Raw genomic sequence first — 25,290 nt, 5'->3', positions numbered from 1 at the left:
CCACTCTGCAAAAAGGGAATTTTTCTATTTTTTCCTTAGTTTGAACCTATGTCCCCCTTTGTTGAAATTGCAGTTTTCAAAAGTTCTTCTTGAACTTTGTTTTCTTTCTGTCAATTTTGTCGATACCTGTTACTATTTTGTATATAGTGATCATGTCACCTCTTTTTTGTTTTGTCGTCTAACTTCGGTATATTTAACGCCTCTCCTCGTAGTTCTTGTTTTTCAGTTCCGGGAGCCATTTTGTTGCAAGTCTTTGCACCTTTTCCAGTTTAGTGATGTGCTTCTTGAGATGTGATCACAGTTTAGTGATGTGCTTCTTGAGATGTGATCACAGTTTAGTGATGTGCTTCTTGAGATGTGATCACAGTTTAGTGATGTGCTTCTTGAGATGTGATCACAGTTTAGTGATGTGCTTCTTGAGATGTGATCACAGTTTAGTGATGTGCTTCTTGAGATGTGATCACAGTTTAGTGATGTGCTTCTTGAGATGTGGGTACCATACACCCACTGCATATTTCAACTTGGGTCAGGTTACCTACCTTGAGGTTACCTTGAGGTGCTTCCGGGGCTTAGCGTCCCCGCGGCCCGGTCGTCGACCAGACCTCCTGGTTGCCGGACTGATCAACCAGGCTGTTGGACGTGGCTGCTCGCAGCCTGACGTACGAGTCACAGCCTGGTTGATCAGGTATCCTTTGGAGGTGCTTATCCAGTTCTCTCTTGAACACTGTGAGGGGTCGGCCAGTTATGCCCCTTATGTGTAGTGGAAGCGTGTTGAACAGTCTCGGGCCTCTGATGTTGATAGTTCTCTCTTGAACACTGTGGGGGGTCGGCCAGTTATGCCCCTTATGTGTAGTGGAAGCGTGTTGAACAGTCTCGGGCCTCTGATGTTGATAGTTCTCTCTTGAACACTGTGAGGGGTCGGCCAGTTATGCCCCTTATGTGTAGTGGAAGCGTGTTGAACAGTCTCGGGCCTCTGATGTTGATAGTTCTCTCTTGAACACTGTGGGGGGTCGGCCAGTTATGCCCCTTATGTGTAGTGGAAGCGTGTTGAACAGTCTCGGGCCTCTGATGTTGATAGTTCTCTCTTGAACACTGTGAGGGGTCGGCCAGTTATGTCCCTTATGTGTAGTGGAAGCGTGTTGAACAGTCTCGGGCCTCTGATGTTGATAGTTCTCTCTTGAACACTGTGAGGGGTCGGCCAGTTATGTCCCTTATGTGTAGTGGAAGCGTGTTGAACAGTCTCGGGCCTCTGATGTTGATAGTTCTCTCTTGAACACTGTGAGGGGTCGGCCAGTTATGTCCCTTATGTGTAGTGGAAGCGTGTTGAACAGTCTCGGGCCTCTGATGTTGATAGTTCTCTCTTGAACACTGTGAGGGGTCGGCCAGTTATGTCCCTTATGTGTAGTGGAAGCGTGTTGAACAGTCTCGGGCCTCTGATGTTGATAGTTCTCTCTTGAACACTGTGAGGGGGTCGGCCAGTTATGTCCCTTATGTGTAGTGGAAGCGTGTTGAACAGTCTCGGGCCTCTGATGTTGATAGTTCTCTCTTGAACACTGTGAGGGGTCGGCCAGTTATGTCCCTTATGTGTAGTGGAAGCGTGTTGAACAGTCTCGGGCCTCTGATGTTGATAGTTCTCTCTTGAACACTGTGAGGGGTCGGCCAGTTATGCCCCTTGTGTGTAGTGGAAGCGTGTTGAACAGTCTCGGGCCTCTGATGTTGATAGTTCTCTCTTGAACACTGTGAGGGGTCGGCCAGTTATGTCCCTTATGTGTAGTGGAAGCGTGTTGAACAGTCTCGGGCCTCTGATGTTGATAGTTCTCTCTTGAACACTGTGAGGGGTCGGCCAGTTATGTCCCTTATGTGTAGTGGAAGCGTGTTGAACAGTCTCGGGCCTCTGATGTTGATAGTTCTCTCTTGAACACTGTGAGGGGTCGGCCAGTTATGTCCCTTATGTGTAGTGGAAGCGTGTTGAACAGTCTCGGGCCTCTGATGTTGATAGTTCTCTCTTGAACACTGTGAGGGGTCGGCCAGTTATGTCCCTTATGTGTAGTGGAAGCGTGTTGAACAGTCTCGGGCCTCTGATGTTGATAGTTCTCTCTTGAACACTGTGAGGGGGTCGGCCAGTTATGTCCCTTATGTGTAGTGGAAGCGTGTTGAACAGTCTCGGGCCTCTGATGTTGATAGTTCTCTCTTGAACACTGTGAGGGGTCGGCCAGTTATGTCCCTTATGTGTAGTGGAAGCGTGTTGAACAGTCTCGGGCCTCTGATGTTGATAGTTCTCTCTTGAACACTGTGAGGGGTCGGCCAGTTATGCCCCTTGTGTGTAGTGGAAGCGTGTTGAACAGTCTCGGGCCTCTGATGTTGATAGTTCTCTCTTGAACACTGTGAGGGGTCGGCCAGTTATGTCCCTTATGTGTAGTGGAAGCGTGTTGAACAGTCTCGGGCCTCTGATGTTGATAGTTCTCTCTTGAACACTGTGAGGGGTCGGCCAGTTATGTCCCTTATGTGTAGTGGAAGCGTGTTGAACAGTCTCGGGCCTCTGATGTTGATAGTTCTCTCTTGAACACTGTGAGGGGTCGGCCAGTTATGTCCCTTATGTGTAGTGGAAGCGTGTTGAACAGTCTCGGGCCTCTGATGTTGATAGTTCTCTCTTGAACACTGTGAGGGGTCGACCAGTTATATCCCTTATGTGTAGTGGAAGCGTGTTGAACAGTCTCGGGCCTCTGATGTTGATAGTTCTCTCTTGAACACTGTGAGGGGTCGGCCAGTTATGTCCCTTATGTGTAGTGGAAGCGTGTTGAACAATCTCGGGCCTCTGATGTTGATAGTTCTCTCTTGAACACTGTGAGGGGTCGGCCAGTTATGTCCCTTATGTGTAGTGGAAGCGTGTTGAACAGTCTCGGGCCTCTGATGTTGATAGTTCTCTCTTGAACACTGTGAGGGGTCGGCCAGTTATGTCCCTTATGTGTAGTGGAAGCGTGTTGAACAGTCTCGGGCCTCTGATGTTGATAGTTCTCTCTTGAACACTGTGAGGGGTCGGCCAGTTATGTCCCTTATGTGTAGTGGAAGTGTGTTGAACAGTCTCGGGCCTCTGATGTTGATAGTTCTCTCTTGAACACTGTGAGGGGTCGGCCAGTTATGCCCCTTATGTGTAGTGGAAGCGTGTTGAACAGTCTCGGGCCTCTGATGTTGATAGTTCTCTCTTGAACACTGTGAGGGGTCGGCCAGTTATGTCCCTTATGTGTAGTGGAAGTGTGTTGAACAGTCTCGGGCCTCTGATGTTGATAGTTCTCTCTTGAACACTGTGAGGGGTCGGCCAGTTATGTCCCTTATGTGTAGTGGAAGCGTGTTGAACAGTCTCGGGCCTCTGATGTTGATAGTTCTCTCTCAGAGTACCTGTTGCACCTCTGTTTTTCAAAGGTCTCACAAAAGTAATGAACAATTTCTTTAATATTTCGCCTTGCATGTACTTGTGTACTTAAGAGTGATTGTTAAGTTGGAAAGCTTAGCACACATGACTCGCGGAGTGATCACGTGATCCTCAGGTGGTCCTCAGGTGATCCTCAGGTGGCAGTTTGCTATCTAGAACCACCCTCTCCCCCCCCCCGCTCCCCCTCCTGCAAACACACAACTTAACTGTCCCTATTTTGCGCCTGTTACAATTTGCAATAAAGTTGTTACATCTTGTTATAACGTTTTTATGACGTATTGGAACGTTGTTACAACTCGGTATATTGGTTGTTAGAACTTGTTAGGTGGTGTTAAAGACTTGGTCGAACGTTCTAGCAACGTGGTAGTTTCGTCGTGTTTTTGGCGGGTCAAGATCTGTTTGTTCATCAGAACTCTGTAAAGCTCTGTCACATAATTTGTTGGTTATATGTGTGAACTATTTTCTCCTATTCTACGTCATATAACGTGGCCTTTATTCACATTATATTCCCTTTGCCAAGTGTAACTCTCATACCCTTATCTTGTCCAGGTCGTCTTGAAGGACATGACAATCGTCTGTTTCTTATCTTCCCGAATATCTTAGCATCGTCAGCAAAACTGTTCATATTATTCTGTATTCCTTCCGGTAGATCGTTTATGTAGACAATGAACATTACTGAACTGAACCCTGTCGTACTCCGCTAGTAACACTGCTCTAGGCTCATACATTGTCTCTATAGTACTGCCTTCATTTTACAGTCTGAAATTTGTTATTCATGCCAGAAGTCTCCCCGTCACCCCACAGTATGTTCCAGTTCCCAGAACAGCTTCTTGTGGGGACTCTGTCGAAAGCCTGTTTTCAGGTTCCTATAAATGCAGTCGACCCCAGCCATCTCTTCCCTGTAATTTCCCTGTGGCTCTATCATAGAAACTAAGTAAATTTGTTACACAAGATCTTCCTGATTGAAAACCATACTGTGTGTTTGTTATTATGTCATTACTCTCCAGGTGTTCTACCCATTTAGCTTTAATTATTTTTGTCTAATGTTTTGACTACTACGCTTGACAAGGACACGGGTCTAAAATTAAGAGGGTTCTCCCTGCTACCAATGCTATATACTTGTAATTGCTTGACGATTTCTTCTGATAATTCCTCCTCCTCCTCCTCCTCCCTGCTATCACGTTTATACATTAGAACTATGTTATCCTTTTTCCATATATCCGCCAAGATTCACGTACACAAAGATGACTGAAAAAAATGACTGTATAAGTGGAATGCTGAGCTCAGTTGCACATTCTCTCAGGACCTAAGGTGAAACTCCATCTGGGGCCATCTGCTTCCTTCTCCTTAGTTTCTTGAGCATTTTTTTGTCACTCCGTCTCGAGACACCTTTATGTACTCTTGTTATTCTCTGACATTCGTACTGTGTCTGGCTCTCGGAAAACTTAATTGTTTACAAACACGCTTTTAAACTGTTCTTTTAATGTCTTTACACATTCCCTTTACATTCTCCCGTTAATTTTTTTTCCCATTTTCAATCACTGCATTTTATCCTTTACGTGCAATTTGATTTTAATGAATTTATAGAATAGCATTGGTTCTGTTTGACGTTTGTCCTGGTTTGGGACCGGGCCGAGGGAACATTGAGCCCCGATGTCATAGTATGGTAAGGTATCCCTTTTTCAAAATGTATTTCTGCCTCTCTCGTCACTGCCGTGTAGTTGTTTCTTGCTTGTTTGTGTTCCTGGTGTGTTTGTGTTCCTGATGTGTTTGTGTTCCTGATGTGTTTGTGTTCCTGGGGTGTTTGTGTTCCTGATGTGTTTGTGTTCCTGATGTGTTTGTGTTCCTGGTGTGTTTGTGTTCCTGGTGTGTTTGTGTTCCTGGGGTGTTTGTGTTCCTGGGGTGTTTGTGTTCTTGGTGTGTTTGTGTTCCTGGTGTGTTTGTGTTCCTGGTGTGTTTGTGTTCCTGGGGTGTTTGTGTTCCTGATGTGTTTGTGTTCCTGGGGTGTTTGTGTTCCTGATGTGTTTGTGTTCCTGGGGTGTTTGTGTTCCTGGGGTGTTTGTGTTCCTGGTGTGTTTGTGTTCCTGATGTGTTTGTGTTCCTGGGGTGTTTGTGTTCCTGATGTGTTTGTGTTCCTGGTGTGTTTGTGTTCCTGATGTGTTTGTGTTCCTGGGGTGTTTGTGTTCCTGGTGTGTTTGTGTTCCTGGGGTGTTTGTGTTCCTGATGTGTTTGTGTTCCTGGGGTGTTTGTATTCCTGGTGTGTTTGTGTTCCTGGGGTGTTTGTGTTCCTGATGTGTTTGTGTTCCTGGGGTGTTTGTGTTCCTGATGTGTTTGTGTTCCTGATGTGTTTGTGTTCCTGGTGTGTTTGTGTTCCTGGGGTGTTTGTGTTCTTGGTGTGTTTGTGTTCCTGGGGTGTTTGTGTTCCTGGGGTGTTTGTGTTCCTGGTGTGTTTGTGTTCCTGATGTGTTTGTGTTCCTGGGGTGTTTGTGTTCCTGGTGTGTTTGTGTTCCTGATGTGTTTGTGTTCCTGGTGTGTTTGTGTTTCTGGGGTGTTTGTGTTCCTGGTGTGTTTGTGTTCCTGATGTGTTTGTGTTCCTGGGGTGTTTGTGTTCCTGGTGTGTTTGTGTTCCTGGTGTGTTTGTGTTCCTGGGGTGTTTGTGTTCCTGGTGTGTTTGTGTTCCTGGGGTGTTTGTGTTCCTGGTGTGTTTGTGTTCCTGGGGTGTTTGTGTTCCTGATGTGTTTGTGTTCCTGATGTGTTTGTGTTCCTGGGGTGTTTGTGTTCCTGATGTGTTTGTGTTCCTGGGGTGTTTGTGTTCCTGGGGTGTTTGTGTTCCTGGTGTGTTTGTGTTCCTGATGTGTTTGTGTTCCTGGGGTGTTTGTGTTCCAGGTGTGTTTGTGTTCCTGGGGTGTTTGTGTTCCTGATGTGTTTGTGTTCCTGGGGTGTTTGTGTTCCTGGTGTGTTTGTGTTCCTGGGGTGTTTGTGTTCCTGGTGTGTTTGTGTTCCTGGTGTGTTTGTGTTCCTGGAGTGTTTGTGTTCCTGATGTGTTTGTGTTCCTGGAGTGTTTGTGTTCCTGATGTGTTTGTGTTCCTGATGTGTTTGTGTTCCTGGGGTGTTTGTGTTCCTGGTGTGTTTGTGTTCCTGATGTGTTTGTGTTCCTGGGGTGTTTGTGTTCCAGGTGTGTTTGTGTTCCTGATGTGTTTGTGTTCCTGGTGTGTTTGTGTTCCTGGTGTGTTTGTGTTCCTGATGTGTTTGTGTTCCTGATGTGTTTGTGTTCCTGGGGTGTTTGTGTTCCAGGTGTGTTTGTGTTCCTGATGTGTTTGTGTTCCTGATGTGTTTGTGTTCCTGATGTGTTTGTGTTCCTGATGTGTTTGTGTTCCTGATGTGTTTGTGTTCCTGATGTGTTTGTGTTCCTGATGTGTTTGTGTTCCTGATGTGTTTGTGTTCCTGGGGTGTTTGTGTTCCTGGTGTGTTTGTGTTCCTGATGTGTTTGTGTTCCTGGGGTGTTTGTGTTCCAGGTGTGTTTGTGTTCCTGATGTGTTTGTGTTCCTGGTGTGTTTGTGTTCCTGGTGTGTTTGTGTTCCTGATGTGTTTGTGTTCCTGATGTGTTTGTGTTCCTGGGGTGTTTGTGTTCCAGGTGTGTTTGTGTTCCTGATGTGTTTGTGTTCCTGATGTGTTTGTGTTCCTGATGTGTTTGTGTTCCTGATGTGTTTGTGTTCCTGATGTGTTTGTGTTCCTGATGTGTTTGTGTTCCAGGTGTGTTTGTGTTCCTGATGTGTTTGTGTTCCTGATGTGTTTGTGTTCCTGATGTGTTTGTGTTCCTGATGTGTTTGTGTTCCTGATGTGTTTGTGTTCCTGATGTGTTTGTGTTCCTGGGGTGTTTGTGTTCCTGATGTGTTTGTGTTCCTGGGGTGTTTGTGTTCCTGATGTGTTTGTGTTCCTGGGGTGTTTGTGTTCCTGATGTGTTTGTGTTCCTGATGTGTTTGTGTTCCTGGGGTGTTTGTGTTCCTGATGTGTTTGTGTTCCTGGGGTGTTTGTGTTCCTGATGTGTTTGTGTTCCTGGGGTGTTTGTGTTCCTGGGGTGTTTGTGTTCCTGATGTGTTTGTGTTCCTGGGGTGTTTGTGTTCCTGATGTGTTTGTGTTCCTGATGTGTTTGTGTTCCTGGGGTGTTTGTGTTCCTGATGTGTTTGTGTTCCTGGGGTGTTTGTGTTCCTGATGTGTTTGTGTTCCTGGGGTGTTTGTGTTCCTGATGTGTTTGTGTTCCTGGGGTGTTTGTGTTCCTGATGTGTTTGTGTTCCTGGGGTGTTTGTGTTCCTGATGTGTTTGTGTTCCTGGGGTGTTTGTGTTCCTGATGTGTTTGTGTTCCTGGGGTGTTTGTGTTCCTGATGTGTTTGTGTTCCTGGGGTGTTTGTGTTCCTGATGTGTTTGTGTTCCTGATGTGTTTGTGTTCCTGATGTGTTTGAGGGGTTGACATCTTCCTGTTGATTCCATCTTTTGTTGAGGTGTTTCGGTGTGAGTGATGGTTGACGTGGATAAAGGTTGGTAAGGTTGGTGGTCCTGGGACCCAAATGATGGCGGGAAGGTTGGTAGTCTGCACACACACACACACACACACACACACACACACACACACACACACACACACACACACACACACACACACACACACACACACACACACACGCGCGAGGCTGTCTCCTTGACATGACATTTGATCCATGATCTGGGGATAACAGTCAGCTGTCATTGTGTCATGCTTGTCTCTTCTCACACGAGTCGAGGCGTCTTACTGAGGCTAAGGAAGGCGGTGCCGGGCCTCGTTACACCATCTAACGAAAAATATATGCAATCAATTCGTCCTCATAAACAAATAGGAAAAGGGTCGTTAATCCAGCCACCAAACCCCGTGTTTGTGAAGAAAAAAAATGCTTTACGCTCGACTGGTAACTAAGTACACCATTCACTTGTTTTTTTTATATATTATTACTTCGCTTTATCCTATGTTCGAATCCCCACCTCTCAAAATGCTTCACCCACGAACTGAAAATACAAGTAAATGCCAACACAAATAAATAACAAAAGAATTACCTAAGCCTAATCTATGCTAGGCCTAACTACGCAGAAAATTCTAAAGTTATGTTTATTTACATTCTAGAAAATATTGTGTGTGATTATTATAGACCACTTTAAGATATGTGAAAGCTATTTATTAAAAAATTAAATTAAAAAAAATTATAATTAAAAAATTAAAAAAATTAAAATTAACAAAAAAATAAATTAAAAAAAATTAAGAAAGACGTTATGATATCTGAAGGCATCTTTGGGGGTCGGGTGCAGCTTGTACGAGCCTAGCATGAGTACTGGGGTGGGTTGAGGAGAATTGATAATTATCTATTACAAACCACTTGCGGGCTATTCATGCCCGTGCTCTTGGGTGGCTTAATCTTCATCAATCAATCAATTATCTATTTCCTAGTTGGATAGCTATTGGTATTGTTTGCTTGTATATCACCATATTCTCCTCTATGTTAGATTCTTAAGGCAACTCTCAACGTAATTCTTGGAGCTTTCAGGAATTGAGTCGTTCATCACTAGAGGTGAAAGAAATAGAACTCGCGAAACCCTCTCCAGGTATCACACACAGAGATCACAATAACGTGATGCATCAAATGAACAAATCCACAAGAGCCGTGACGAGGATTCGAACTTGCGGGAACCTGGGGGGGGGGGTTGTGTAAAAGTCTGGTTTGTGCCTCGGAGAGGCTACGGGATCCAGTAAGTTCAGTAGAACTTCGGTTTCAACCCTTTTAACCCTGTCGTAGCTCAGTCGATTAAGGCAGTGTCTGGGATGCTCCCGGACGCAGGTTCGAATCCTCGTCACGGCCCTTGTGGATTTGTTCTCTCGAGGTATGTTCCGGGTATGAGTCCCAATCACCAGAGCTACATACCAACTATCGTGTGTCAGGTGTCATTTAAGCTCCGCGTCTCTCTATTGCTAGAAGGAATGCGATGTAGTCCAGACTGTTGGTGTTGGTAATAGGTGCTCCAAGAGTCCTTGTTGTCGAGGGTGAACACAGATTGTAAACTTATCTTGCTTCCTAGATACAGTTTACTAAGATACAGTTTACCTTTACCTTCCCCCTAATATCTCGTACCGGCCGAGATATTAGGAGCGGTTCATATATGGTAATGTTGGCGCCAAAATCCCCCCCCCAACGGGCACAATACGACGTACTATGACTCACACCGCCTCACAGACAACCATTCGTGCTGTACTCGTCGTCGGTTAGGTCAGGTTGGCGCGTTTTGGTACGTCATTATTTTGTCCGGTGTGGCAACTGAAGAGGATGAGGTGGTTCATGGGGACGAGGCCCACCTTCAACAAGGGCCGGCCCAGGTGTGTGGTCCACCTTCAACCAGGGCCGGCCCAGGTGTGTGGCCCACCTTCAACAAGGGCCGGCCCAGGTGTGTGGTCCACCTTCAACAAGGGCCGGCCCAGGTGTGTGGTCCACCTTCAACAAGGGCCGACCCAGGTGTGTGGTCCACCTTCAACAAGGGCCGGCCCAGGTGTGTGGTCCACCTTCAACAAGGGCCGGCCCAGGTGTGTGGTCCACCTTCAACAAGGGCCGGCCCAGGTGTGTGGTCCACCTTCAACAAGGGCCGACCCAGGTGTGTGGCCCACCTTCAACAAGGGCCGGCCCAGGTGTGTGGTCCACCTTCAACAAGGGCCGGCCCAGGTGTGTGGTCCACCTTCAACAAGGGCCGGCCCAGGTGTGTGGTCCACCTTCAACAAGGGCCGGCCCAGGTGTGTGGTCCACCTTCAACAAGGGCCGGCCCAGGTGTGTGGTCCACCTTCAACAAGGGCCGGCCCAGGTGTGTGGTCCACCTTCAACAAGGGCCGGCCCAGGTGTGTGGTCCACCTTCAACAAGGGCCGGCCCAGGTGTGTGGTCCACCTTCAACAAGGGCCGGCCCAGGTGTGTGGTCCACCTTCAACAAGGGCCGACCCAGGTGTGTGGCCCACCTTCAACAAGGGCCGGCCCAGGTGTGTGGTCCACCTTCAACAAGGGCCGGCCCAGGTGTGTGGTCCACCTTCAACAAGGGCCGGCCCAGGTGTGTGGTCCACCTTCAACAAGGGCCGGCCCAGGTGTGTGGTCCACCTTCAACAAGGGCCGGCCCAGGTGTGTGGTCCACCTTCAACAAGGGCCGGCCCAGGTGTGTGGCCCACCGTCAACAAGGGCCGGCCCAGGTGTGTGGTCCACCTTCAACAAGGGCCGGCCCAGGTGTGTGGTCCACCTTCAACAAGGGCCGGTCCAGGTGTGTGGTCCACCTTCAACAAGGGCCGGTCCAGGTGTGTGGTCCACCTTCAACAAGGGCCGGCCCAGGTGTGTGGTCCACCTTCAACAAGGGCCGGCCCAGGTGTGTGGCCCACCTCCAACAAGGGCCGGCCCAGGTGTGTGGCCGCCCTTGTCGACCACATGTGCAGGTGCTGGGGGGTGGGGGGGGGGAGAGAGCCTTGATTCGCATCTGTGACACACTTGTTCCACACCTGCTGGCGACCCCCGCCTCCAGGAACACTGGCCGGGTTTCTCTGAAAGTCAGAGCAGCAGCTTCCTGGTTTGTGGTTGTTTCAGATTTAGCTACTCAGAACGAAGTGTCCATGTAGCACGGGCTATGGTGATCCCGTAAACCTTCCTGGTGTTTGTGGTTGACGAGGACCAACACACTCGCCTGAACACTGTAACTGACACTGACACTGTAACTGTGACACTGTAACTGTGACACTGTAACTGACACTGACACTGTAATTGTGACACTGTAACTGTGACACTGTAACTGACACTGACACTGTAATTGTGACACTGTAACTGTGACACTGTAACTGTGACACTGTAACTGACACTGACACTGTAATTGTGACACTGTAACTGTGACACTGTAACTGTGACACTGTAACTGACACTGACACTGTAATTGTGACACTGTAACTGTGACACTGTAACTGACACTGACACTGTAATTGTGACACTGTAACTGTGACACTGTAACTGGGACACTGTAACTGACACTGACACTGTAATTGTGACACTGTAACTGACACTGACACTGTAACTGTGACACTGTAACTGACACTGTAACTGTGACACTGTAACTGTGACACTGTAACTGACACTGACACTGTAATTGTGACACTGTAACTGACACTGACACTGTAACTGTGACACTGTAACTGACACTGACACTGTAACTGTGACACTGTAACTGTGACACTGTAACTGACACTGACACTGTAATTGTGACACTGTAACTGTGACACTGTAACTGTGACACTGTAACTGACACTGACACTGTAATTGTGACACTGTAACTGTGACACTGTAACTGACACTGACACTGTAATTGTGACACTGTAACTGTGACACTGTAACTGACACTGACACTGTAATTGTGACACTGTAACTGTGACACTGTAACTGACACTGACACTGTAATTGTGACACTGTAACTGTGACACTGTAACTGTGACACTGTAACTGTGACACTGTAACTGACACTGACACTGTAACTGACACTGACACTGTAATTGTGACACTGTAACTGTGACACTGTAACTGTGACACTGTAACTGACTTCTGCCTGTTAGATACACTCTCTCTCTCTCTCTCTCTCTCTCTTTTCCCTAAGTCTGCTCAAATTTGTGTAGGTACTTTGTCGAAGGTAAATTATCTGAGGTCGTCTTATATCTGATAAGACGTATCTGAGTACCTGATAAATTCCAGGTACTCAGATACGGCAAAAATGAGGATCTGAAACATAATACAGGGTACAAAACACAATCGAATCTGCCCATAGTAGGAAAACAGCATGTCAAGGATTTGGGAATAATGATGTCTGACGACCTAACGTTTAGGGAGCATAACCAAGCAAATATTGCGTCAACCAGAAAAATGATCGGATGGATTACGAGAACTTTCAAATCCAGGGATCCCATCACAATGGTTGTACTCTTCAAGTCACTTGTGTTGTCCCGTCTTGAGTACTGCTCAGTACTCACTTCCCCCTTCAGGGCAGGAGAGATTGCTGAAATAGATTGATTGATTGATGAAGATTAAGCCACCCAAAAGGTGGCATGGGCATGAATAGCCCGTAAGTGGTCGCCCTTTTGAGCTATTACCAGTATCAATAGCTGATAATGGAGATCTATGGAGGTGCGACTGCACCCTGCGGAGAGGTCGTGACCTCTGTTGAAATAGAGGGAATACAGAGAACATATACGGCACGCATAGACGAGATAAAGCACCTAAATTATTGGGATCGTCTCTAAGCTCTCCAAATGTACTCTCTACAAGGAGACGAGAGAGATACCAAATAATATACACCTGGAAAATACTGGAGGGACAGGTCCCTAATCTACACAGTAAAATAACAACGTACTGGAGTGAACGATATGGAAGAAAATGCAGAATAGAACCAGTGAAGAGCAGAGGTGCCATAGGCACAATCAGAGAACACTGTATGAACATCAGAGGTCCAGTGAAGAGCAGAGGTGCCATAGGCACAATCAGAGAACACTGTATAAACATCAGAGGTCCAGTGAAGAGCAGAGGTGCCATAGGCACAATCAGAGAACACTGTATAAACATCAGAGGTCCAGTGAAGAGCAGAGGTGCCATAGGCACAATCAGAGAACACTGATTCTACAACGTCCTACCAACGAGCATAAGAAATATTGCGGGAACAACCGTGGACATCTTCAAGAGAAAACTAGATAGTTTCCTCCAAGGAGTGCCGGACCAACCGGGCTGTGGTGGGTATGTGGGCCTGCGGGCCGCTCCAAGCAACAGCCTGGTGGACCAAACTCTCACAAGTCAAGCCTGGCCTCGGGCCGGGCTTGGGGAGTAGAAGAACTCCCAGAACCCCATCAAGCTGGTCAGGTTTTTTTTTTTTTTTGGCAGTCCAGAAATATATCCAACGTTTCCTGTCTTGTTTTATTTTATTTTTTTCATCATAGGTTCGTCAGGAAGTATTTCCCTTCAGTAAAGACGTGTTGATCTTTGTGTACATATCTAATACTGTACTCCAGGTGTGTAATTTGTGTTTATATTGAAATTGAAATTGAAATAAGTTTTTTGAGGTAAAATACACACAAAGGGATGAGGTAGCTTGATCAGTCCAGCAACCAGGAGGCCTGGTCGACGACCGGGCCGCGGGGACGCTAAGCCCCGGAAGCACCTCAAGGTAACCTCAAGGGAAGGTAAGCTCAAGCTATTCTCACCCCGTTCAGTACATCGTGTTAATACATACATATACACACATCACAAACAATAAACATATTACCAAACATTCTGAGAGATAAACATCTACATTTCCTCCTTTACACAAGTAAGTGTTTTTATTAGTCCTTCGATTTCTCTGCAGAGGAGACTTGTCACTGGTACTAGTCTGTAGTGTGTGTGTTTACTATTTGTGCCTGCAGAATCGAGCTATTAGCTCTTGGACCCCGCCTTTCTAACCAGTTTATTTGTCCTCTATTATGACTACTACATATATTTCTCTCTAACACGCACGCACACACACACACATCCCCAGGAAGCAGCCCGTAGCAGCTGTCTAACTCCCAGAGCCTATTTACTGCTAGGTGAACAGTAGCATCAGGGTGAAAAAACTGCCCATTTTCACCTAGCAATAAATAAGTTCCTGGGAGTTAGACAGCTGCTACGGGCTGCTTCCTGGGTGTGTGTGTGTGTGTGTGTGTGTGTGTGTGTGTGTGTGTGTGTGTGTGTGTGTGTGTGTGTGTGTGTGTGTGTGTGTGTGTGTGTGTGTGTGTGTGTGTGTGTGTGTGTGTGTGTGTGTGTGTGTGTGTGTGTGTGTGTGTGTGTGTGTGTGTGTGTGTGTGCGTGTGTATGTGTTAGAGAGAAATATATGTAGTAGCCATAATAAAGAACAAGTAAATTGGTTAGAAAGGCGGAGTCCACGAGCTTCATGCAGGTCGGCGTTCAATCCCCGAACGTCCAAGCGGTTGGACACCATTCCTTCTTCCCCCCCCATCCTGTCCCAAATCGTTATCCTAATCCCTTCCAAGTGCTATATAGTTGTAATGACTTGGTGCTTTCTCCTAATACTTCCCCTTCCCTTGTTTCTGCCTCGGCCGGGAATTGAACCCGGGCCCTTATGACTACTACCCCCGAGCGCTGTCCACTCACCCGTGTACTCACCTAGTTGTGCTTGCGGGGGTTAAGCTCTGGCTCTTTGGTCCCGCCTCTCAACTGTCAATCAACAGGTGTACAGGTTCCTGAGCCTATTGGGCTCTATCATATCTACACTTGAAACTGTGTATGGAGTCAGCCTCCACCACATCACTTCCTAATGCATTCCACATGTCAACCACTCTGACACTAAAAAAGTTCTAATATCTCTGTGGCTCATTTGGGCACTCAATTTCCACATGTGTTCCCTAGTGCGTGTGCCCCTTGCGTTAAATAGACTGTCTTTATCTTCCCTATCAATTCCCTTGAGAATCTTGAATGTGGTGATCATGTCCCCCCCTAACTCTTCTGTCTTCCAGCGAAGTGAGGTTTAATTCCCGTAGTCTCTCCTCGTAGCTCATACCTCTCAGCTCGGGTACTAGTCTGGTGGCAAACCTTTGAACCTTTTCCAGTTTAGTCTTATGCTTGACTAGATATGGACTCCATGCTGGAGCCACATACTCCAGGATTGGTCTGACATATGTGGTATACAAAGTTCTGAATGATTCTTTACACAAGTTTCTGAATGCCGTTCGTATGTTGGCCAACCGGCATATGCCGCTGATGTTATCCTCTTGATATGTGCTGCAGGAGACAGGTCTGGCGTGATATCAACCCCCAGGTCTTTCTCTCTCTCTCTGACTCTTGAAGAATTTCATCTCCCAGATGATATCTTGTTTCTGGCCTCCTGCTCCCTACACATATCTTCATTACACTACATTTGCTTGGGTTAAACTCTAACACCCATTTGTTCGACCATTCCTTCAGTTTGTCCAGGTCTTCTTCTTCTCCATACCCCAGCAGGCATCAGGGGTGATGCCTGCTGTTCATCGTCTGGCATCACAGTCATCACTACACTACACTACTCATTCACTACGGCAGTAGTGTTACTGCTAGGTGAACAGGGGGCATCAGGGTGAAAGAAATCTGGCTCATTTGTTTCCGCCTCCGCTGGGAAACGAACTCCGGCCATTAGGACTACGACCCCAGAGCGGTGTCCACTCCGCCGCGAGGCCCCACGCGGCTGTGTGTGTGTGCATATTATATTATATGTATGTATGTATGTATGTATGTATGTATGTATGTATGTATGTATGTATGTATGTATGTATATATATATATATATATATATATATATATATATATATATATATATATATATATATATATATGTATGTATGTATGTATGTATGTATGTATGTATGTATAATATGTGTGGTTTATACGCCCCGTGCATTCGTCTGGGAGAATGCGAATTTAGTTCGTGCTATTTATAATTATCTTTCATATTTGCCAGCTAATTTAAGCGGCTAAAAAGAAAAAAATGTTTGTGTTGGGTCAGTTACCGAGCGGACATGAGAGAAAATGGGCGGCTTGGCTTGGTAGTGTAAGCGACGCCAGCAGGCAGGCGCTTGTCATTAATGTGTAATATTAACCTCGTTGTCTTGGGAACTGTTACTACTATTGTCAACGTATTTTCAGTAGTATTGTCGTTAAAGGCTTACCGTTATTAACACGCCGGGATCAATACGTCGTTGTTATCACTATTCCGGGTCTTTATCTACTTAATTTAACACTATTTTCATATCTTTTTATTTTTGGTCTGACTTCTGTCCTCTCTCTCTTACCGTTACTGACCTCACCGTCACCGTCACTCCCCCACCCCCTTCACCGTCACTCCCCCCTCACCGTCACTCTCCCCCTCACCGTCACTCCCCCCCCCCCCCCACCATCCACCAACGCACACCAACATTAGCGACAATGACGAGAGACGCAGTCATTACCCACATTGACCACTCTGGCTAGTAATTAACGCAACTTGAAATCATAAGGATGACCTTTGAGGTCGATCCCTCAGGACGACCTCTCTGAGGTCGCTTAATGACGACGACCCCTGAGGCGGAGCCCTGAGGACTAGGCATGAGGACCACTCCCTTGAGGACCACCAATATCCCCCATGGGTCACTTCACAACTTGCTTGGTTTTATTTAACAAATTGTGACCAAAGGTTGATATATATATATATATATATATATATATATATATATATATATATATATATATATATATATATATATATATATATATATATATATATATATATATATATATATAGTGTACTGATACAATAAGCCTGAACTAAACATGTCTGCCCACAGCCTCTCCCCTCCCCCACACACCCCACAAGACTAACCTCTGGTCTCCCCCCCCTCCCCCCACAGCGGTGACGAACGGTGTGAGGATCCTGGGACCAACGCTGGGCTTCGTGCTGGGTTCCTTCTGCACCAGGCTCTACGTCCAGCCCCTCACCGACCCCGGGATCGACCCTACCGACCCTAGATGGATAGGCGCCTGGTGGCTAGGTGAGTTGCGTCGCCTGTACCCGCTCCTGTTTTGTAGGTGAGTCTCCTATCCTACGGACCCTTGTACCCTTGTGCATAGTTGTTAAAGAGTATTATGTCTTAGCAGTTTAGTTTAAATGTTTTGCATTCCTCTTGGAAATAGGGGTGATTTGAACCTCCGTCGGCGGTCATAGTACGTGTCACTGTGTCCCCACAGTGACACGTACTGTGTCACTGTGTCCACCAGTACCTCCAAGCACTGAGCCCCGGTGCGGTGCTCAGGCCGTGTACGCTCAGCTCAAGCAACATAAACCACACACGAGATCATTAACACACAAACTCAGAAAAACACTGTTTTATTTTTTGGTTATGCCTTAGTGAATCCAATACGTCCAGTGGTTGTTTTATTCCCCATGATCGGTATAGCTTGGTTCATCTCTTACAAGTCGGTTTGATTACAGACCAAGTGCAAGCACCAACAGCCTGGTAATATGTCACTTGGTTACATTAAATGACCCGGAGGAGATGGTGCATCGCTTGCGGTTCTCCCTGCTACAGGTGTTGTACAGGTGTTGTACAGGTGTTGCACACAGTCACAGCAATATGTGAAGGATTTGTTGAGGTGGCCGTCCCTCAGTAACACAAGGGACCAACTACTGATGACTCCCCCAGAAGACGCCCTCGTCAACACCCGCCCAACTCCCCTGAAGGGTATCTATTTTAACAGCAAATGAAACCAAACATGCCCAACCGCGTCTATCCTCCCTGGCACTGAACAACCCAGGTCCCCCTCCGATTGTGAACTGAGAGGGGAGGGGATATATTACTTCGTAAAATAATATATAATTATTCTCATTTTCAGGTTTAATGGTTGTGTCAGTGGCGTTATTCTTCACGAGCGCGGCCATGTTCGCCTTCCCGCGGCACCTGCCCATGTCGCCCCGACCCACCCGGCCGGACCGCCGCCCGCCGCTCCTCACGCCTTCTCTACCAGGTACTTCATTGATTGATTCATAACGATTAAGCCACTCAAAAGGTTGAAATTGAAATTGAAATTGAAATAAGTTTATTGAGGTAAAATACACACAAAGGGATGAGGTAGCTCAAGCTATTCTCACCCCGGTCAGTACAACGTGTTAATACATACATAGACACACATCACAAACAATAAACATATTACCAAACAACTCAAAACTTGGTACGGGCATGAATAGCCCGTAAGCAGGCACTCCACCCGCGTCTAACTCTATATAAGCTCTCCCCCACACACTATAACACATTTAAATTAAAATTTGCCCCGAGGGGCGAGTATATTTTGCAGCGGCACTCATCCTGTGACACACCGCCATGGCAGCATGTACTCCCCAGTAGGAAGAAAACCCGCTGTTTCGATTTTGCGACGGCACTTGGGGTTATTTATTATTCTATAGGAATAACTTAACCTGTAGAAGGATTATTTGGTTCAAATTAGGCCGGTTTGATTCATATCTGTCCATACGTCTTTTTTTTTGAGATATATACAAGAGTTGTTACATTCTTGTAGAGCCACTAGTACGCGTAGCGTTTCGGGCAAGTCCTTAATCCTATGGTCCCTGGAATACGATCCCCTGCCGCGAAGAATCGTTTTTTCATCCAAGTACACATTTTACTGTTGCGTTAAACAGAGGCTACAGTTAAGGAATTGCGCCCAGTAAATCCTCCCCGGCCAGGATACGAACCCATGACATAGCGCTCGCGGAACGCCAGGCGAGTGTCTTACCACTGCACCACGGAGACTGGTAAATTGGTCTATAACTTGAAACAAACGAGAGATCCAGCGTCTGTTGGGTTACCTGGTAGTTAATTGTTCCGTAAGCCAATAACCTGAGTTTCAGAGTAGTATTTTCCCTGGTGAAAGTTTCACCATTTTGAGCGTTACGGATTGTCTACATTAGTCCCCCCAATAAAAACAAATTGGGATTTTGTTTACACTGACACCACACGACCACGTGCGTTTGTTTACACTGACACCACACGACCACGTGCGTTTGTTTACCCTGACACCACACGACCACGTCCGTTTGTTTACCCTGACACCACACGACCACGTGCGTTTGTTTACACTGACATCACTCGACCACGTGCGAGTGATTACACACACTAGAAGGAGTACCTCCTCCCTCTCTCCTCCCGCCTCTCTCTCTCTCACCTCCTTCTGTTGCTCTCAGAAAAATTATATAACAAAGCACAAAGACCATGAAACTCATAAGGGAGTAGGAAGGGGGGGTGGTTAGAGGTCAGTATTGCTTGAAGTATGGCACTGGGGCCGATCCCAACAGCCTATGACACTCCCATGGGTTAAGCTATCTCCAAGCATCTATATAGCCTCCTACTGCGGACACTCTGACATTCTGTTTCATAGATATAGATATAGATATAGATATAGATATAGATATAGATATACATGCTTTGTAACAACGTGGCGGATATTAACTTTATGACGTGTGTTGTAAACTGTAAGTTCAATCATTCATTACGTTTTGCCGTGTTGACAGACTTCCTGAAGACAGTATGGCGACTGTTGAAGAACAAGATCCTGATCTTCCGGACGGCGAGCAGTGTCCTCCACATCCTGCCCATCGCCGGCCTCTACACCTTCCTCCCCAAGTACCTAGAGAGCCAGTTCCGGCTCCCCGTCCACAGCGCCGCGCTGGTGTCTGGTCAGTGGCTTAGGCTCTTGTTCTTGTTGTTGTTATAGATTCAGCTACTTGGAACAAGTTCCAAGTAGCACGGGTTATGGTGAGCCCGTAACTTACCTGGCACAGGAGCGGGGCAAGTAGCACGGGCTATGGTGAGCCCGTAGTGGACTTACCTGGCACAGGAGCGGGGCAAGTAGCACGGACTATGGTGAGCCCGTAGTGGACTTACCTGGCACAGGAGCGGGGCAAGTAGCACGGGCTATGGTGAGCCCGTAGCCCCCCCCCCCCCCCGTGTAACAGGGATCAGCTCTCTCTCTCATGAAGAGGCCATGAAGAGAAGAGAGGCCGTGAAGCCTTAGTCCAAAAACACCTGGGCTGGGATTCCTTCAAGCATCTGTATGTCCACCTACGGAACCAGTACATCTTTCTTCAAGCGTGGGGGGGGGGGGCGTTTAGTATATATTTATTAAGCAGTTGACGAGTTGGGAAACGCTGAAGCGAGCTCGTTCTCTCTATCCCTTTTTTGGATCGTTACTGTTATTAAGCATTCTGTTTGGGTCCGTGACCTGTTGAGTCGCTGTTTGGGTCCGTGACCTGTTGAGTCGCTGTTTGGGTCCGTGACCTGTTGAGTCGCTGTTTGGGTCCGTGACCTGTTGAGTCGCTGTTTGGGTCCGTGACCTGTTGAGTCGCTGTTTGGGTCCGTGACCTGTTGAGTCGTTGTTTGGGTTCGTGACCTGTTGAGTCGCTGTTTGGGTCCGTGACCTGTTGAGTCGCTGTTTGGGTCCGTGACCTGTTGGGTCGCTGTTTGGGTCCGTGACCTGTTGAGTCGCTGTTTGGGTCCGTGACCTGTTGAGTCGTTGTTTGGGTTCGTGACCTGTTGAGTCGCTGTTTGGGTCCGTGACCTGTTGAGTCGCTGTTTGGGTCCGTGACCTGTTGAGTCGCTGTTTGGGTCCGTGACCTGTTGAGTCGCTGTTTGGGTCCGTGACCTGTTGAGTCGCTGTTTGGGTCCGTGACCTGTTGAGTCGTTGTTTGGGTTCGTGACCTGTTGAGTCGCTGTTTGGGTCCGTGACCTGTTGAGTCGCTGTTTGGGTCCGTGACCTGTTGAGTCGCTGTTTGGGTCCGTGACCTGTTGAGTCGCTGTTTGGGTCCGTGACCTGTTGAGTCGTTGTTTGGGTCCGTGACCTGTTGAGTCGCTGTTTGGGTCCGTGACCTGTTGAGTCGCTGTTTGGGTCCGTGACCTGTTGAGTCGCTGTTTGGGTCCGTGACCTGTTGAGTCGTTGTTTGGGTCCGTGACCTGTTGAGTCGCTGTTTGGGTCCGTGACCTGTTGAGTCGCTGTTGGGGTCCGTGACCTGTTGAGTCGCTGTTTGGGTCCGTGACCTGTTGAGTCGCTGTTTGGGTCCGTCACTTACTTCAGGAAGAAAAGTCGTGGGGTTCATGATTGTGTTGACGTCATTCAGGCTGCGTTTGCCCTAGCAGGCCTTTTAGTTCATTTTTGTTCACAGGTGTGTACAGGAGTTCACGTCTGCTGACTCCTGTTACCAGGCTTGGAGCTGTTCCTATCCATAGTTCTAGTTAACTTACTAATTTTATTTGCTCCCCCTAATTACTGCTGGATGAACAGGGGCGAACAGGTATAGGTTAGTGCCAAGTCACTCCTCCTTGTCCAGGACTAGAGCCTGGCCGAAATCACTCGCTTGGTGTAGGACAAGTGTGATGAATCTAGAAGAAGTAAAGTGCAAAGTGTGTGGACAAAGACAGGGACACACACTTGAGCATTATATCTTGGACTGTAATAAAATTGAGCCATTTAGAGATAAATCTAAACTCACGTTGTATTAGATAGCAAACCGAGTCAAATACTCATACTCCGCCCAAGTAAAACAGAAACAACCAACACTTAGTGGGCCAGCCAGAGGCTTAGGGCCCGCGCAGGAATATCCCTGCAAAAAAAAAGGATGGCAAACCAGCTTATTAATAAGGATAAAAAACCTGAAATCCTTGCACTGTATCCATATTTTTTTCCAGTAGATTAACGACATTTGAGATTAAGAAACAAGTAGTGTATTGTGAAGACTAATATTAACAAACAGCAGCTCCCCTATGACTCTATAACATCTCCATTTTTCTAACAATTATGTCAAACAAGACCTACCATTAATGTATAATGACTTACTGTAAATATATAGCTCTTGAAATACAACATTTTCGGTAACTAGCTGACATTTTAATTATAAGGTGTGAAGGATTGATGAAATTGTTAATGTAATAATCTCCGTTGAGGTCTGATAAAGACTTTTTGTGCCCTCTGTAATCCCTTTTGCGCTACCGCTCACAGGATGAGTATGGGGTGCACAATAAACTAGCTAACAATCAAAAAATCTATTGCGCCATGGGGATGCAGCCCGATTCTTGCCAAGTCACCTCGCTGCCGGCCAGTGCGTGAGAGACAGTCTTAAAAAGAAAAAAAAAAGACTAAAAAAAAAGACATTCCAATTGCGTGCTTGTGCCCGTTCAAGACTTTCCTGATTCTGCTCCTGTGTGTTAGAGGTCTTATACCTTAGCTGCGAGTACGCTTGAGTCACGTAGGTAATTTGTCTTTTATCAGTGGCTGCTTGTACCCAACTTCGCAGAGTCTTCACGGTCAGAGTTCGGTGTTTACTTCGAGGAGGTGTGCTTTCCCTATGCTGGACACACCTGCCTGTCTGTGTGACGGTTCTGGTGACTGGTGTCTCTCCTCCCTGTCAGGTTCATCGTCCTGTACATACTTTTTTTGGAGTGGTGGTTATGGCTTCCCATTTAATTTTGTTCCTGACTCTGCAATTTCTCAGGATGTTATTCAGTGTTTTTAAATTTGATGGTCATTCCTGTTGCCTGTCACGTGGTCCCTTCAACCACAAGTGATTATAAGGCAAACTGTATGCCGTTTGTCAGCTAAGCTTTAAGATGATGGCTATGTGGCCCCTGTCCACCGTGGGTGGTGTGGATGCTGATTCCTCAGTTTTTTCCTAGGTTACTTTACGAGCGTCTGCTCCTCGACACTTAATTGTGCATCGTAACATCCTGCAGCTTTCTTGGCTGGCGGTGGCCAGTTCGACCTGCCGGAGGTCAGCTGCAGATCATTCAGTAATTTCTCCCATATTTGCCTGTATTCCAGTTTCAAGCAAGAAGTCATTTGCTTCAGTCAGAGGGTTCAATTCGTTTCCTTTCCTTGTGGAATTGAATTCCAGGGATAGCCCGGCTTCTAGTTTCTTGGGATTTAGTTATCATGCAGGGCGCGTCAAACTGCTCGCAAATGTGCTTTCTCACTTCAGTCCTATCTCGAATGGAGTGGTTGTAGCCGGGGCCTCCTTCCTCTGGATTTACAAGATGTATGGCCATCCACAGATGAACCTCTACATATAATCGACAGCTTCTGAGGCCAGATTCACGCACTTACGAACCTGTACATCTTTTCTCAATCTTTGGCGGCTTTGTTTCCAATTATTAAACAGTTAATGAGCTCCGAAGCACCAGAGGGCTGTTTATAACAATAACAACAGTTGAATGGGTTTTCATGCTTGTAAACTGTTTAATGAATGCAACCAAAGCCGTCAAAGATTGAGGAAAGATGTACACGTTTGTAAGTGCTTGCGTACGTGCTTTCGTGAATCTGGCCCCTGTCTCTGTGGTGCAGTTTCCTGATCATGAAGCTTGTTTGCGGTGGATATCATTCCTCCTGGACTGAGGTCGATGGCTTTACTTTTACTTCTTTCATTCAGTCCAACTCTTTCTTCCTGTGTTGGCCAGGCTGAGGATGTTGGGAAGCTGAGGCCTCCTCCTGCCTTCCATGTGGCTGGTTCAGACCGGGTCTCCAGACATCTGGCTCATTGTCCCAGTCTTCTGTCCTTCCAGAGTTTCTGCTTCTTCAAGCGGATCAGTGGCATAATTTAGCTAGAAAGTTCGAGACTCTTTGCTAATATTTGAGTACAGATTGTATGTATTTTTACCGTAGTCTGTATGGGGATCGGGTGGCGGGTCTGTAGGTGTCACATTCATGGCTCTCTTCTCAGGAACAATATGATGTGGCTTAAGGACCCTTCTATCTTATCCTGTCTTTTGCCTCTGGTATCTGTATATGTTGCTATTGTGTTGTCTTGTATTTCCTGGCATTTCTTTGGTCTCTGGTTGATGGCTAGTACTGTAGTGTCGCCTCCTCACATCGTTCGGCCGTAGTGGAGTGTCATTTCCTGGCACTTGGAGGGGTCTGGTTTCATTGCCTCTCTTTTCCCAGTTGGCGGAGAGGTGCTGGGGTCAGGCGGGCCCCTGGAGGTTCCCGTGTTCCCTCTGGAGGTGGAGGGTGCTTGCCTCTCACTGCCGGGGTTGTTAACCTGTGTGGAGGGTTGTCTGCCGGTGGCTACCCTGCCAGTGGCTACCCTGCCGGTGGCTGCCCTGCCGGTGGCTACCCTGCCGGTGGCTACCCTGCCGGTGGCTGCCCTGCCGGTGGCTGCCCTGCCGGTGGCTGCCCTGCCGGTGGCTACCCTGCCGGTGGCTACCCTGCCGGTGGCTGCCCTGCCGGTGGCTACCCTGCCGGTGGCTGCCCTGCCGGTGGCTACCCTGCCGGTGGCTACCCTGCCGGTGGCTGCCCTGCCGGGGGTATTCGGGTGTCGTCGGGTGGTTGGCGCCACTAGGACTGTTTTCTTTTGCTGTCTGGTTACGTTTTGCTATCGGGATAGTTTCAACATGTCTGCCATCGAGAGGGGATCCCGTTTAGTCAGAGACGATTGGTTTTAATTATAATAATAATTGTTGTGTCGGGGGGACAGGAAGCCAGGTTATTTTAACAATAGGTAACAAGGTAACAAGCCCTGTTACCAAGCAGTAAAATAGGTACCTGGGTGTTAGTCAGCTGTCACGGGCTGCTTCCTGGGGGTGGAGGCCTGGTCGAGGACCGGGCCGCGGGGACACTAAAAAAAAGCCCCGAAATCATCTGAAGATAACCTCAAGATATACATAAAGTACATGTTAGGCTTATATCGAGGTCCCCCCCCCCCACCCACCAGAATGCAACCCTACAATAAGCTGACTAACTACTGGGTTCCTATTTACTGCAAGGTGGACAGGAGCATGAACTGATAGGAAACGCATCCTACCATTGTTGTGCAACCTGTCCTCACACTAGGCTGTTTAAAGCAGTGGCTTTCCTTCCCAGAGGCATTCAATTTTAACATACTGTGTATTAAAAATTGGTTTATATTCGTATATAAATTATTATTATACATACAAATTCTATTGATAGTTAAGCGTAGGTTAGATAAAGTTAGGTGTTTAGGTTCTGTTGGCGATTATTTGTATTTGAAGTTCGTGGGTGAAGCATTTACAGTGTTGTGGTTCGAACAAAATTCGTCAGTAAAGCACTTGTTCCGGAAGTAAAAAGACGAAAGTTCAAGTTCAAGTACCTTTATTAAGACAAGAAATAAATAAATCTCAAAGGGATAGAGTAGCTTAGGCTACTCTATCTCAATTTCTACCTTCTAAGCTACTCTATCCATTTGAGATGTATTTCTTTCTTGTCTCAATAAACATACTTGAACTTGAACCCCCCTAAAAAAAAAAAAGACG

At 47.0% G+C, this 25,290-nt stretch overlaps 1 protein-coding gene across 7 annotated transcripts in view; it reads left to right on the top strand.

Annotated features, from left to right (window-relative positions):
- LOC138349741 (solute carrier organic anion transporter family member 74D-like) overlaps positions 1–25,290 on the top strand; it is a 507,981-nt gene that overhangs the window by 457,247 nt on the left and 25,444 nt on the right. For all 7 annotated transcript variants that reach the window (XM_069300094.1, XM_069300089.1, XM_069300092.1 and 4 more), the window contains 3 exons: positions 16,894–17,034; positions 17,876–18,007; positions 19,548–19,712. In XM_069300094.1, the coding sequence (XP_069156195.1) occupies positions 16,894–17,034; positions 17,876–18,007; positions 19,548–19,712 (438 nt within the window). The remainder of the gene's footprint in view (positions 1–16,893; positions 17,035–17,875; positions 18,008–19,547; positions 19,713–25,290) is intronic.

The sequence above is a fragment of the Procambarus clarkii genome, chromosome 43 (genome assembly GCF_040958095.1).
Source record: "Procambarus clarkii isolate CNS0578487 chromosome 43, FALCON_Pclarkii_2.0, whole genome shotgun sequence".
Classification (NCBI taxonomy): Eukaryota; Metazoa; Arthropoda; class Malacostraca; order Decapoda; family Cambaridae; genus Procambarus; species Procambarus clarkii.
This window is presented reverse-complemented; position numbering and strand designations above follow the sequence as displayed.